We start from the raw sequence: 13,240 nt of genomic DNA, 5'->3' as shown, positions 1-13,240 counted from the left end.
AGACACCCTTGCCTCAACCACTGCTGTCTTTGAATGGATTGAAATTTGCTTGCGGTGCCCTTTAGATGTTCTCACAGTCACATGAGAGCAACCTATCTGTGAACAGCTCCAGTGGGGCTGAGAGAATATTCAGAGGAACCAAGCACAGGGGTGTGAAACCTATTTACTGGGTCCTTCCCATGGAATCAGCACTACTCCAGGGGGATGAGGGAATTCAGATCTTCTCCTAGTCACACAGGAGCCCTTACAGGTAACTGGCTCCCTTGCAGCTAGAAGAACACCTGAAGCAGGAAAGGGTAACCTGTGGCTCTCCTGTGATTAATACTAAAATTCCTACCATCCTTGACCATTGGTGATGCTGGCTGGAGCTGATGGAAGTTGGAACATGTGTCATTAACAGCAGAAGTGGCTTCAGGAACTGGGATACCCCTACTTTGGCTCATGTTCACAGACAACAGTGATGGATGGACTTTGCTGCAGCAGCCCTATAGCAACTCAATAGCACAGTGCTGGAGCCAACTACATGTTGCTGCCTGAAGCACACAGCTGGGAATTTTTTGTAATATTAAGCGGTATGTAAGTGCTTTTAATCAATCAAATATAATTGAACAGCATGCGTAGTTTGACCCTAAATAAAAATGTTAGGCCAAGTGTTCAGAAAACTATAGGACACACTACATCCTCCCCCCTTCCCAGACTGTATTCATGTTGTCTGTTATATTCAAAGGAAAACAAAATTACCTCATGTCTGATGGTTTCTTTTGGCAAAGCTTCTATTGCAGCAAGAAGGGTTTCCAGCCATGCATTACTGACACCTGTGAGGTACAAAAAAGACTGTAGATATAAACATGTTATATCATATTCCTATTTCATTAAGCTCCTTCAGGTTGTGACCTCAATTAACCAAGCTCTTAAATGGCAACTAAAATGAGGATGGACACACCCACGTGAAACTGCTGAGGGAACGTCATCTGGAGTTAAAGAACGATGTGTCAGCAATATGCAGATGATATGCAACTCTCCTTTTCATCAAGGTAGCAGAGGAGCTAAAACTGTGCTTGGCTGCAGTAATGGATAGGATGAGGATCAATAAACTGAGTCTCAATCTAAGCCAAATGAAAGTACCGCTAGTAAGTGGGTTTGCCCTCCCAGGTGAATGGTGACCCACCTTTTCTGGAGGGGCCTGCACTCACCCTAAAGGATCAGGTCTGGAGTTTGGGAGTGCTTTTTGGCCATCTTTTTCTTTAGAAGCAAGTGGCCTGGTATGAACTGGACACAGTATTCCAGCTGTGGTCTGACCAAGGCAGAATAGAGCAGTACTATTACTTCCCTTGATCTGGACACAATACATCTGTTGATGCAGGCTAGAATAGCAGTAGCATTTGCAGTTCTTTCCTGCGTAGATCTTTAAAAAACGGAACATTTCTGGGATGTTGAAGGGCTGTTTCCTGATCTAGGACATTATTTTTCTTCTGGACTGTGCTAACAAAATCAAGTCAGCTTCCGGAGCACATACACACAACATGAGATCTGTTTTAAATCTGCTGATACAATTCATGGCTATTTGAACCGAAGCACAGGCAGTGATCACTTAAAGGGAAATGTAGACTAGGAGCTTCAAGCTAAGGCCCTCAAAGCTCTACTGTACTTCAAAATCAGGTGTTGGGTAATCAACTGCATACTGCATTATACATAGTGTTGGCAAGATCGCACTATGTCACTGTTTTATTTTTTTTTTTTTTTTTGGTGCATGCACTGCTTTAAATAGTATATCACTGAGCAAAGAAAAAGCATAGCAAGCTAAGAAATCAGCAGCATGACATGCCTCTGACCTGCATCTCTGTGCTCCAGATTCTGTAGAATGATGTGTAGGAAGGAGTGGGAGTAAGTATGGATGGATATTGACTCCTCTTGTAGAATAGTCAAAAGTGAAACAGCAGCTGTTAACTGCATTTCCACCCCTGCAACAGGCAGGACCTCCTGTGTAATCCGAGGTAGGGGAGAGAAGAAGATTTAAATCCAAGAGTGAGGCTTATAGATATGAAAGGCAAACATAACCATTACAGCAAGAAAGAGCATGGTCAGGCCAAAAATTATCTGTACCAGACAAAATGCACCATAATTTTATAAAACCAGAAGAGCATGCAAGGCAACGTGCTAATAATTCATCTTAAATCCTCTCTTTTTGTCAAATATAAACTGCCCCTTCAAAATACAAAGCCACTTCTCAAACAAGCTGAGGAGAGTTCACCCAGTATGTACCTATTAAGATTCCCAAGATTCTGTTGTGTATGGGATCTGGCTCTGTTTTCAACTGATCCTGCTAATTTCTATTGGACAAAATAACTGGGCTGCAATGTGGAACACAGTTTTGGGGGCAAAACCTGTGCCTCACCTCAGATACGGAGTTAACTTGGGGCAGGATATGGGGATTCTTAACCAGTACTGAGTGAACTCATTTCTTTCCTGCAGAATGGCTGCCACTCACTCCACTTGTGGTGGGGAGAGGTAAATTCAGTAGGGGGAAATGTGGCAGTGTGAGCAACACCTGCCTGCCCTGCCCCCAGCAAAGTGCAGCCCAAACTCCCCTGCAGTACAGTGTGGGTCTTCATACAGTCTAGAGAGGTGCGCTCTCTCCATACACAATCAGTCTATCACAATGACATGCATTTGTATAATCAATAAATGGCATAAATACACCAAAAGCACTGACAGACTCCTGTGCATCAGACATCCGTATGGCAAAGATGTAAATGGATTATAATGTTTTGTACTGAATATCATTAACTGTGGCTTTAGGTATCTTTCCTGTTTAGTGAGGCTTCTATATTCATGTGATTTCCTCCATGCACAGCATGGGTCTGTCACCACAAATCAAGTAGAACTCATTTCAATTTATGTGTTGTGCCTCTGAGCTGGAGATGCAAATCTACTGCATACCGAGAAGAGACATCTAAAATGTACAGGCCAATATTTAACTTTACTTCCTAAATTATTGATATAGAAAGAACGTTTATAGCACAGCAATGCCTCATCTTAAATGGGGGTTCAGTTCCAAGGGTTATGTGTATACGCCAAAAATGCATATAGCCAAACCCTTGGAGCTGCCCTTCAGCTAGCCAGCCTGCCTCCTCTAAAGTGGCTGATGAAGGGGGGGGGCAGGAGAGAGAGAGCATCCCCAGCAATCCTAGAGCTAGTGTGCTGAGTGGGCCTTGCCCAGAAAACAAGGCCAAGAGCTTAAAAGCTCTTTTCACTCCGGGTCTGCTTGGGGTTACCCAGTAAGAAAAGAGATTTTAAGCTCTCAGCCTTACTGGCACACCAGCTCTAAAAGTGCTAGGGATGCTCCCATGAGATCTTGCGGGAAGTCACATTGTCCCGCGAGATCTTGTAAGAGATCTTGCTCTACCTCTCTTTCAAATCAGAACCAGTGAAGGCGGTGAACGTCCTGTGCGAGTGCCTGGAGGCAGTTGGAGGATGGATGGCGGCTAATGGATTGAGGTTGAATCCTGACAAGACAGAAGTACTGTTCTTGTGGGACAGGGGGCGGGCTGGTGTGGAGGACTCCCTGATCCTGAATGGGGTAACTGTGCCCCTGAAGGACCAGGTGCGCAGCCTGGGAGTCATTTTGGACTCACAGCTGTCCATGGAGGCACAGGTCAATTCCGTATCCAGGGCAGCTGTCTACCAGCTCCATCTGGTACCCTACCTGCCCGCAGACTGTCTCACCAGAGTGGTGCATTCTCTAGTTATCTCATGCTTGGACTACTGCAATGCGCTCTACGTGGGGCTACCTTTGAAGGTGACCCAGAAACTACAACTACTCCAGAATGCAGTAGCTAGACTGGTGACGGGGGGGGGGGGGGGCTGCTGAGACCACATAACACCAGTCTTGAAAGACCTACATTGGCTCCCAGTACATTTCTGAGCACAATTCAAAGTGTTGGTGTTGACCTTTAAAGCCCTAAACGGCCTCGGTCCAGTATACCTGAAGGAGCGTCTCCACCCCCATCATTCTGCCCGGACGCTGAGGTCCAGTGCCGAGGGCCTTCTGGCGGTTCCCTCATTGCAAGAAGCAAAGCTACAGGGAACCAGGCAGAGGGCCTTCTCGGGAGTGGCGCCCGCCCTGTGGAACGCCCTTCCAGCAGATGTCAAAGAGATAAACAACTACCTGACATTTAGAAGACATCTGAAGGCATCCCTGATCAGGGAAGCTTTTAATGTGTGACCTTTTAATGTATTTTTACTCTTTGTTGGAAGCCACCCAGAGTGGCTGGGGAAACCCAGCCAGATGGGCAGGGTACAAATAATAAAATAATAATAATAATAATAATAATAATAATAATAATAATTATTATTATTATTATTATTATTACTAGTCCCAGAACCAGCCCACCAAGTGGGTCTTGCCATTGAAAGAGCTCATAAGTTATTGGGCCTGCTTGGGACTTGACTTGCACAATTTCAACCAGACTGTCTTCCACTGTGTACAGTTGAAATTGCACAAGTCAAATACGCATAAGATGAGGTATATCATCTGGGAGGTGGGAAGGCAAGACATACCGTATTTTTAAGTATATGTAGAATGAGATTTATTGATACCCTCAGCCTATTTGTTAAATAGTAAAGTAATCTGCTCAAATGGTTAATAATATAATAAATGAAATGTTAAGTAAGTTCTAATTTCTAGTATGCTGTCAGAGTGAAAGCTGACAATATAAACTGTCAAGCTCTTTTAAAACCTACACAAAGGTATTACAAAGGAACAAAAAAGGTGCAGTGCTTCAACTTTCCTTGATGACTCTGAAACATAGAAAGAGCTGTACCAAGGTGGAAATTTATGGCACAAAACTGAAACACTTCACATCCAAGTGAAACATCCTGGCTTAAAGATTGTGCTGACAGATGTTGCGTGAATAGAACGTGCGCACGTCATTTCCTCTATGCAAGATGGACAACCATGACAGCTCAATATGGAAATGTCAATCCAGAATTACACATACGAAACATAAAACTATAAGGAAAATCAATTATTCACGTTTAAGGAGGAAGATTTATATATGTTCACCATAGTGACTGTGTGCCTTGATTAAAGAGCTATATTTAGCATTTTACTGGATGATAAGTGTAATTCAAATATATTTTACAATTCCAAGTTTCTCTGATTTTTCACTAAGGGTTTGCCCTTGAAAGCCATTAAATATGCCTTAGAACATAGAACATCCCTTAGAATCCCATAGAACAAGGCACAGATATCTTGTAGTGGGAAAACAAATTGAGAGTGACAGAACATTGGGGAGAAAGGCAAGAAAGCACCAGCAGATTAGGAGCATGAGCAGACTAGGGTCACTTGACCTCATTCATGCCCACTCGACTACTTGGATCTGCAGAACTGGAACTGTTATAGGTGCATATAATACTAGATCCATACTTCTAAGAAATCAATATTTTGGTGTGCCAGCACCTACACTTTGGAACTTATTGACATCAGGCAGGAATCTTCTCTGTACTCTTTTTTGGTGCCTGCTTAAAATGTTTTTGATTAGGTAAGCCTATAGAGACATGTAAAAGTTAGATATGTTTTATTTCTTTTTGGCCACTGTTGATTTCATTATTTCATTTCAGTATTTTTGTAATCCACTTGGAGCTTTCCTTAATATCAAGCGGTATATAAATAAACACAATGATCAACAGACTGCCTGCCACAGTCTTTAAAAAGTATCAGAGCCTACCCAGAAGAAAGGTCCCATGGGGATTCGTGCAATAGTGGTTGCTGCTTGGGAAAGGCAACAGATGATATCTAAAAGCCTTCTCAAATGACGGTCAGTTCTCTGTTCCCAAAATAAACAATGGCAGCTTTGGAACTGTGACCTACAGGAGTGAAGTTACTAAACCAAACCTTGTGCTGGGCCATGGGGCAGACTGAGCTCTAACTCACATGCACTTAAACTGAACTTGCCATAAGTGCAATGCTCCATTTGTTGACCCAAAAGGATCTTAGTGATCAGGATTTACAAAGATGTTCACTTCCTTCTCCTCGAAAATACAGTTTTTTTGAAATAAAAGAATGCATCATCCTTGCATGTAATGTGCACACTTGCTGCATTCCTGATTGCAAGACATATTGAGCACTAAGCCAACTTGGCTTTTGAGTTTTGGCAAGAAAATTAACTATGGGAAGGACCCAATATTACACAAGAGGAGCCTAACTTCCCTGCTCTCCCCTGCAGTCCCCCTTGCACTACCAAAAGCTGTCCCAGTGCATTCCTTCAATCATTTGGAGCAGATTTTGAGGGAACACAGCAGACTGCAGGCAGGAGTGGAAGGTGAAGTCCCATTGCATAAGCAGAAGTCTGCTCTGTTTATACATGAGCAGCATTGGATACACCCCTAAGGCATTACCAGAACAAAAGCAATCGACCTTACACTAAAATTCTATTATTTAGAACATATGTAACAGGCCAGGAGTCAAAAGGTTACAGTACAAAATCTGTATTTATCACATTGCCACACCTTGATAAGAACGTTTTGAGGACCAGTGTTGTTATTATACCCGTAATTTGAGGATGTCAGAGCATGCCCATTAGCCACTCCTCTGTCTAAATCCATCTTCTCAGAATGGTTTACATTTAACTAGCTTGTAAACAGCAGCATAAATCCCAAGATTCTGGGAGCAAACCATTACATGTCCTTTTTTTAATGCATACTAAGCATCTCCTTCCAATCTTCTCCCACATACCAGCTGCTTAGCTTGCAATAGCAAGAAACTCAGAATGAACAGTGCTGGCTTGCCCATTAGACAAATAAGACAGTTGTCAAAGGTGACAACCTTGGAGGAAGTAGCAAGATGCGCCCCCCCCCCTTTGCTTCTGTTCCAGTTATGGAAGAAACCCTAAGTCTTGGTGTTCGTTTCACTCTTTCCCACTGCATCCTGTCATGAAAAAATCAGGTGGAAAGGACTGGGAGCCAAGGATGGGATGAAAGGCTCAACTGAATCATTTCTGCAGCTCAGATCCACTTCCTATTCATGTGAAAGAGGTTAGAACCAGACTACATAAGGTCAGACTATTATAACGTTAGTTTGAAACATGATCACAAATGGGACTTCACATATTTTATCCTGTGAACCACCCTGAGAACTGCAGGTATAGGGTGGTATACAAATTTAATAATAATAATAATAATAATAATAATAATAATAATAATAATAATAATTCATTTCTTGTCTCCTGGCTTGAGTGCTCTTTAACTGCCATTTGCAAGTGAAATAGGAAGACTGCACTGAGCTGGGAGACTGAGGAGTTTTGGGTTTCATGGTAGCCCAACCATGATTCATAAAGCATGGAAGGATACACAGGGCAGGCATAATTGCTGCTTTTGCCAAGTCCCCACCCATGCTGATATGCAGAATCATTATTCAGGCCATGATATATGACAAAATAATGTCAACAGGAGCAGGTTGGACTACAGCCATAATAGAATGATATACTATCTAAGAAGAGAGGCAAAAGTAGTCATGGATTTACTTGCTATTCGGCACCCAACAACAAGTCACTGCCTGGCAGTTCCACATCAGCTGACCAGCTAGTTTTCTGATGTGAAATAATAATTAGTGCAAGATTATCCAATTATCAACCACATTCCCAGGCAAAGTAAGAATCCTGTTTATTAAAAAACGTGTTGAAGAACCATTTCCACTCCACTGAAATAAAGTTTTCTAAGAAATGGTGAAACTACCTACAGAAAACCTGTGAATATTTTGAAAGCAGTATAAGACCTTTCTGATTGTGTTAGCTGAGCTGGATAAGGATGACAGAATGCAAAATATGTTGTGCTTTAAGCCATTTTGTTATATTTAGATCCCCCCCCCCAATGATTGCTTGTATGCTATCCTGAAATCTCAAAATGAATTAGCTTATACAGTATATTCAAATAAATGCAAATTAATATGTTAACATACTTCTGAAAAATCTAGATGCCACAGTAGTGAAATAAATAATTACTAACAAGCCTGAACTTTGTGCAATACTACTAATGGCAACAATAGTCATCTCAAATTATAACATTCAACTGCTATGAACAGCAACTCAAAGAAGTAGAAACTTCACTTGTCCAGGTCTTCTTTGGATGAGGATGCTATTTTTAGAGTAGGATCTGAAACAGGCCTAAGCCCTCTCCAGGCAACAAAAGAGTACATGTGGGCATATAATGGGTTGGGAAAAGATGCCTGTCCACACAAGCCTTTCCCCCAATGACTCGACTGGCTCCTGCTCCTACCCTGCATAATCAGGATTCCTAATTGGAGAAATCTAATTGCATTCTGTAAAATGCTGTTACTGCAGAACTGAGTGCAAAAAGGTTGAAGAAGGGACACTTAGTGTGTACACCCTTGATGGCTTACAAAATTTGAGCTCCCACATGTTTTTCTGAATATAATCTCTGGGCTTGTACACTTCCTATCCCATTTATCTTGTTGCTTGCAGAAGACAAAAGAATGCACCAGAGAAACCTCCTATTTATTTGAACTCATGATTTAAAGGTAGAAGGTTGCCCTCACTCAGTACCTTTTCTCTGAGAGTTGAGGAGGGTTACATGGGAGCCTGAAGCCCAAGGGCCAAATAGTACCCAAACAGGAAGTATGTTTCAAAATACTCTTTACCTACTCTGCTGAGAGAGACCTCACAGTCAAGCTATTCTTAGATGTCTTCTTCCTTCAGTAAAAAGTCAGAAGATACCCATATCACAACACTATAGTCAAGTAAGCTGACATTTTTAATAAGTCAAAGGTTTCTTCTCATCTTGTCATTTTAAAGAGAAAAGTGAACCAGCGTAATTTTCAGCTTGCAGACCACCTAAGAATAAGAGCCATGACAACATGAAAAAGATTAGCCCAAATTATTAGCAATGATAGTCTGAGGCTCTTGCAAGCACTTACAATTATTACTCCCTTTCCGTTTCTTCAGTTTCCCCCCAAAGCCTCCACAGTCACTATTATGGATGACCTTTAAAGTCTATCAAATAATTCAGGGAAACGCAGGAAGAAAGAGGCGGATGGGAATATGCTGGAAATATATTAAAGAGCCCTTGGGCTAAATTAGAAAATTGCCACTTTGTTCAGAACTTAAATGAAAGAAGAACCAACAAACAAATGTTCAGATGTGTTCCAGAACTTCAGTCGGCAAGATTTCAAATGCCACACATGGCTCAGCCAATTAAAAGGGGGCAATTTATCATTAGGACTCCTACTACTTCCTTACTAGAAGGCCACATACCTAACAACTAACAACAACTGAACCCTTCAGTAGATGTCACACTTGTAACAGAAAGAAAATAGAATTCTTTAAACAAAAGGGAAATCTAAGGGAACAAATCTTTAAACAAAAGGGAAATGCTTCCTGTAAGTCAGACTGAAGAGGCTGCGAAAATAGACAGAGCAGTTCTACGTTAATAGAATATTGTGCTGCCACTCCACTGATGGAACAGCCGCTGCATCCATGTGTGCTTGGCCCAAGGGGACAAGGTGAAAACACATAACACAGAAAACACACAAACAGCATAGCAATGACAGACACACCCACAACGTCCCTGAAAATTCTGCCAGCGTCCACCACATGGTAAGCATACATGAAGCGGCTAAGGCACACAACCTGCTTCACCACACACAAAACATGCACAACACCACGTCCGCCCCACTCCATCAGCCTCAGTGGCGCAGACAATGATGTTCCCCCAACTGCTAGTCCCCATGCATCTCTCCCTACAGACAGGGGCTTGAATCCCCTAATGCTCCTCACAACCAGTTTTACAAGCACCACACGTGAGCACACATACACACAGGAACAGACAAGGGGTCATCAGACACTCAGGGGTTCGTGAGCCACTTTTCTGGCAAGCAGCCAATAGCAGGGACCAGGATATGCAATGAAGGCAGCCACAGAAACACACTGACAGCAGCGACCTCCAGTGGCCGACTCAGGAGGGCATGGAGTTCTTCTCTCAACCCGTCTTTCTCCCCCCTCATCTCTTCTGAACACCGCTCACTGTCTCGTACACCCTGGCAGCATCCAATCAGGGGACCTGACTGAGTCGATAAAGGAGAGCTCACTGTCTTAGAGCCCATCAAGCCTCTTGCCCACCCCTGAGGTCATACATAATTATTATTAGTAGTATCATCATCATCATCATCATCATCACTCCCATGCTTCCTCCCAAAAGGAGGTCATGGCAGCAGTCAGCAAAGAAGCAAAGCAATCAATTTAAAAATAAAAATAAAGTATTTAAAAACAATAAAAACTTCTAAAAACATTTTTTTAAAAACACTATATTCCACTACTAGGGTGGGGGAAATGGATCCCTGTCTATCAATCCTTGACAACAAAGAAACAACACATACAGCACAGTCAAAATCTTTAATTGTTGGCTAAAAAAAAAAAATCCCCTTACTCTGAAATCAGCGGGAGTAAAATTCTTGGTTCTAGCTCTGCAATGGAGATGGAGACTTATTTTGCAGGATACAAATTAAGTGTGCTTCTTTGCCATGCTGCCCACATTCCCATCCCATTTCAGCCTTTCTGACAGCACAACGTCATAAGCAGAATGGCTTCGATGACTGAGTCATGGCCGCATTCCACCAGCATAGGAAGGCTCATGTCTAAACCTTTAGGAACTCAAGTGTCAGGCTGCAGTAAAGAATTACATCCTAAATATCCAAAGCAGCCACAACAAAAATAAAACACTAGTTCATACAAAGCCAATTAGAGAGAAAAAAATCCGAAAGGAAACAGTAAGATTAAGAATGTATACAAGTAGAAATTCATAGGCGTACCAGAAAACAATAAAAACAACAGCACCGAAAGAAAAATCTAATTAAAAGCTCCAAACCCCCCCCCACGAATGTATTTATCTGGTGCCCAAAAGTTAGAAGGGTAGGCACCATTCAAGCGTCCCTTGGGATGCTGCTCTGTCACCAGTCTCCACCTTCCTCAACTCAGATGGGAAGGACACTTGGACCATGGCTTCCAATATGGATCTCAAACAACTTCATATTTTATACAAGCATTTCCAAGCTACAACAGGATTCCATTAGCACAGGCAGTGGACACAGAGGCACTATTGTCTGCAATCCCTTCCACTACTTTAGGTGTACCAAAGAGCTTCTGCGTGTTCCATAGGCCTTTTCATCTTACAACACAGCATGGAGCACTATTGTTCAAGAATGACAAGTCCAAGGCCACACTAAGTGCCCAGAGCTAGCTGAACAGCTCCTTAAATAATGGGTTCTTTGGATCACATAAAACATGTAAGTGAAAGAGCAGGTGTTTGAACTGGGTGGAAGGAGTTCTCTTGGTGAAAGCTTAGGGTTTTGGAGGAGGAAATTAAAATTATACCTAAGGGTTTGTGAAAAGTCTAAAGTTTTCAAACAAAAACATTGTGTGTGTGTGTGTGTGTGTGTGTGATTGCAAGCCCTTTTGAGTCAAAACCTATCTCTGTCACTCCCTTGTTAAATAAAATATAAATGTTTTGTAATCTGCCCTCAGCCCAGGATAGTATAAGCAAGCCTTAAATGCATACATAAATAAACCAGTAGACAAATTATTGACTGGAGACAACTATTGGAAACCAATAGCACTGATATCCCAGAATAATGCAATAAACATGCATTCATCTCATCAGGATAGCTAGCAGTTTTAATTTTCCATATATGGTTAAATAACTAAAATCTCATACAAATACACTAATTATAAAGAGTTACCAATACAGTGCTATTGGAGTATGTTATTCAATCTGAAAAACATGTTTTCTTTTGTTGCCTTCTTTATTGAAGGTCTGATTCACAACTGTTAAAATCAATGGGAGCTTTGTCATTAGCAAGAATGGGATGTGGGTCGCATTCAATTATTTTAAAGAAGATAAAAAGCAACAATCAAAGTAAGGCATACTACACTTACTCTAACTTTTGGCAGGACTCTCCTTAGCGTCTCTGCAGGATTCTGTCGCATCAGAACTGGAAGACTTGCAACCACGCTTGTTCCTTGGATATCCTGACCAGAACTTATAAAAAAACACATTTGTTTTAAAGTATTTTGCAATGAGAACATCTTTAGCAAAAGACAAAAAAACCAAAAAAACTTTTGCTCATATCTCTCTTGTTTAAGCATTACAATACATAAATTACACGTATTTAACGCTTTGAAATTTAATTTAAAAGTGCATGCAACACAAATCTTCATTTAATTAACTAGAAGTAGCATAACAATACACAACGAAAACATTCTACCTCCGATGTGATGTGATTGAAATGCATTCAGTAAAGTCACAATGTATCCTTAAAACACCATTTTAATTGCTTTACCAAAACAGAAGCAACATGCAGCTGAGGCAAGAAACTGTTACAAGCCAATGAAAGTCTTATCATTTCCAGATGTGTAGCAAGTAGTATTTTTGCATCACCAATAAAGCAACTGCTAACTTGAGGGGGCTTGGTAAGAATGTAATCTCAACCCTGAAACCACAAGCAAGAGTAATCTGTAATAACCAGTTGTTCTTGTTGTTATTATTAACTGTACCCCACCCACCAGACTGGGTTGCCCCAGTCACTCTGAGCAACTACCAAGATATATAAAAACATAATAAAACATTAAACATTTAAAAGTTCCCTATACAGGGCTGCCTTCGGATGCCTTCTAAAGGTTTCATAGCTACTTATCTCCTTGACATCTGATGAGAGGGCATTCCACAGGGTTGGTGCCACTACCAAGAAGGCCCTCTGCCAGGTTCCTTGTCATTTCACTTCTCACAGAGCTGGATCTCAGTGAACAAAAGGAGTGAAGATGCTAAGTGCTTGGAATCAAATTATTGTAGCTCTGCTTTCAAAGTACCGTAAGATACTCTTCCTTCATCCACCAACCATTTCATCCAGAGGAAGCAGAACCTGGAAAAGGTCCTTCTATATTCCTCCCCATAAAGCAGGGATTGAGAACCTGTGGCTCTCCAAGTGCTGTGGGACTGCAACTCCCATCATCTGTGACCACTGGCCATGCTTCCTGGCCATATGGGAGCTGGAGTCCAGAAATATTTGTAGGGCTGCAGGCTGTCCATTCTTGCCACAACAGCTCAGTTGGGTTCCAGACCTTGTTGGAACAAGCTGTTAACATGGAGTTGTCCAAAGTCCAGCTCCTCCAGGCTAGTACTTGCTACTGACTGAGTGGCTAGTATGCTTTTGATTGTCTATGGCTTACATAGG

At 41.8% G+C, this 13,240-nt stretch overlaps 1 protein-coding gene and 1 long non-coding RNA gene across 3 annotated transcripts in view; one reads left to right on the top strand and one right to left on the bottom strand.

The window, feature by feature from the left end:
- Positions 1-13,240, bottom strand: part of PPP4R4 (protein phosphatase 4 regulatory subunit 4) — a 75,971-nt gene that overhangs the window by 35,080 nt on the left and 27,651 nt on the right. For both annotated transcript variants that reach the window (XM_083612318.1, XM_083612317.1), the window contains exons 3-5: positions 11,946-12,048; positions 1,833-1,980; positions 742-815 (exon numbers count right to left, since the gene is read on the bottom strand). In XM_083612318.1, coding sequence (XP_083468444.1) covers positions 742-815; positions 1,833-1,980; positions 11,946-12,048 — 325 coding nt within the window. The remainder of the gene's footprint in view (positions 1-741; positions 816-1,832; positions 1,981-11,945; positions 12,049-13,240) is intronic.
- LOC310766217 overlaps positions 1,729-13,240 on the top strand; it is a 195,960-nt gene continuing 184,448 nt past the window's right edge. Inside the window, exon 1 of the long non-coding RNA XR_014549962.1 lies at positions 1,729-1,746. This is a non-coding gene — a long non-coding RNA (uncharacterized lncRNA). The remainder of the gene's footprint in view (positions 1,747-13,240) is intronic.

The sequence above is a fragment of the Podarcis filfolensis genome, assembly GCF_964270895.1.
Source record: "Podarcis filfolensis genome assembly, chromosome: 1".
Lineage (NCBI taxonomy): Eukaryota > Metazoa > Chordata > Lepidosauria > Squamata > Lacertidae > Podarcis > Podarcis filfolensis.
The sequence above is the reverse complement of the archived record's forward strand: the minus strand, read 5'-3'. Positions and strand labels throughout refer to the sequence as shown.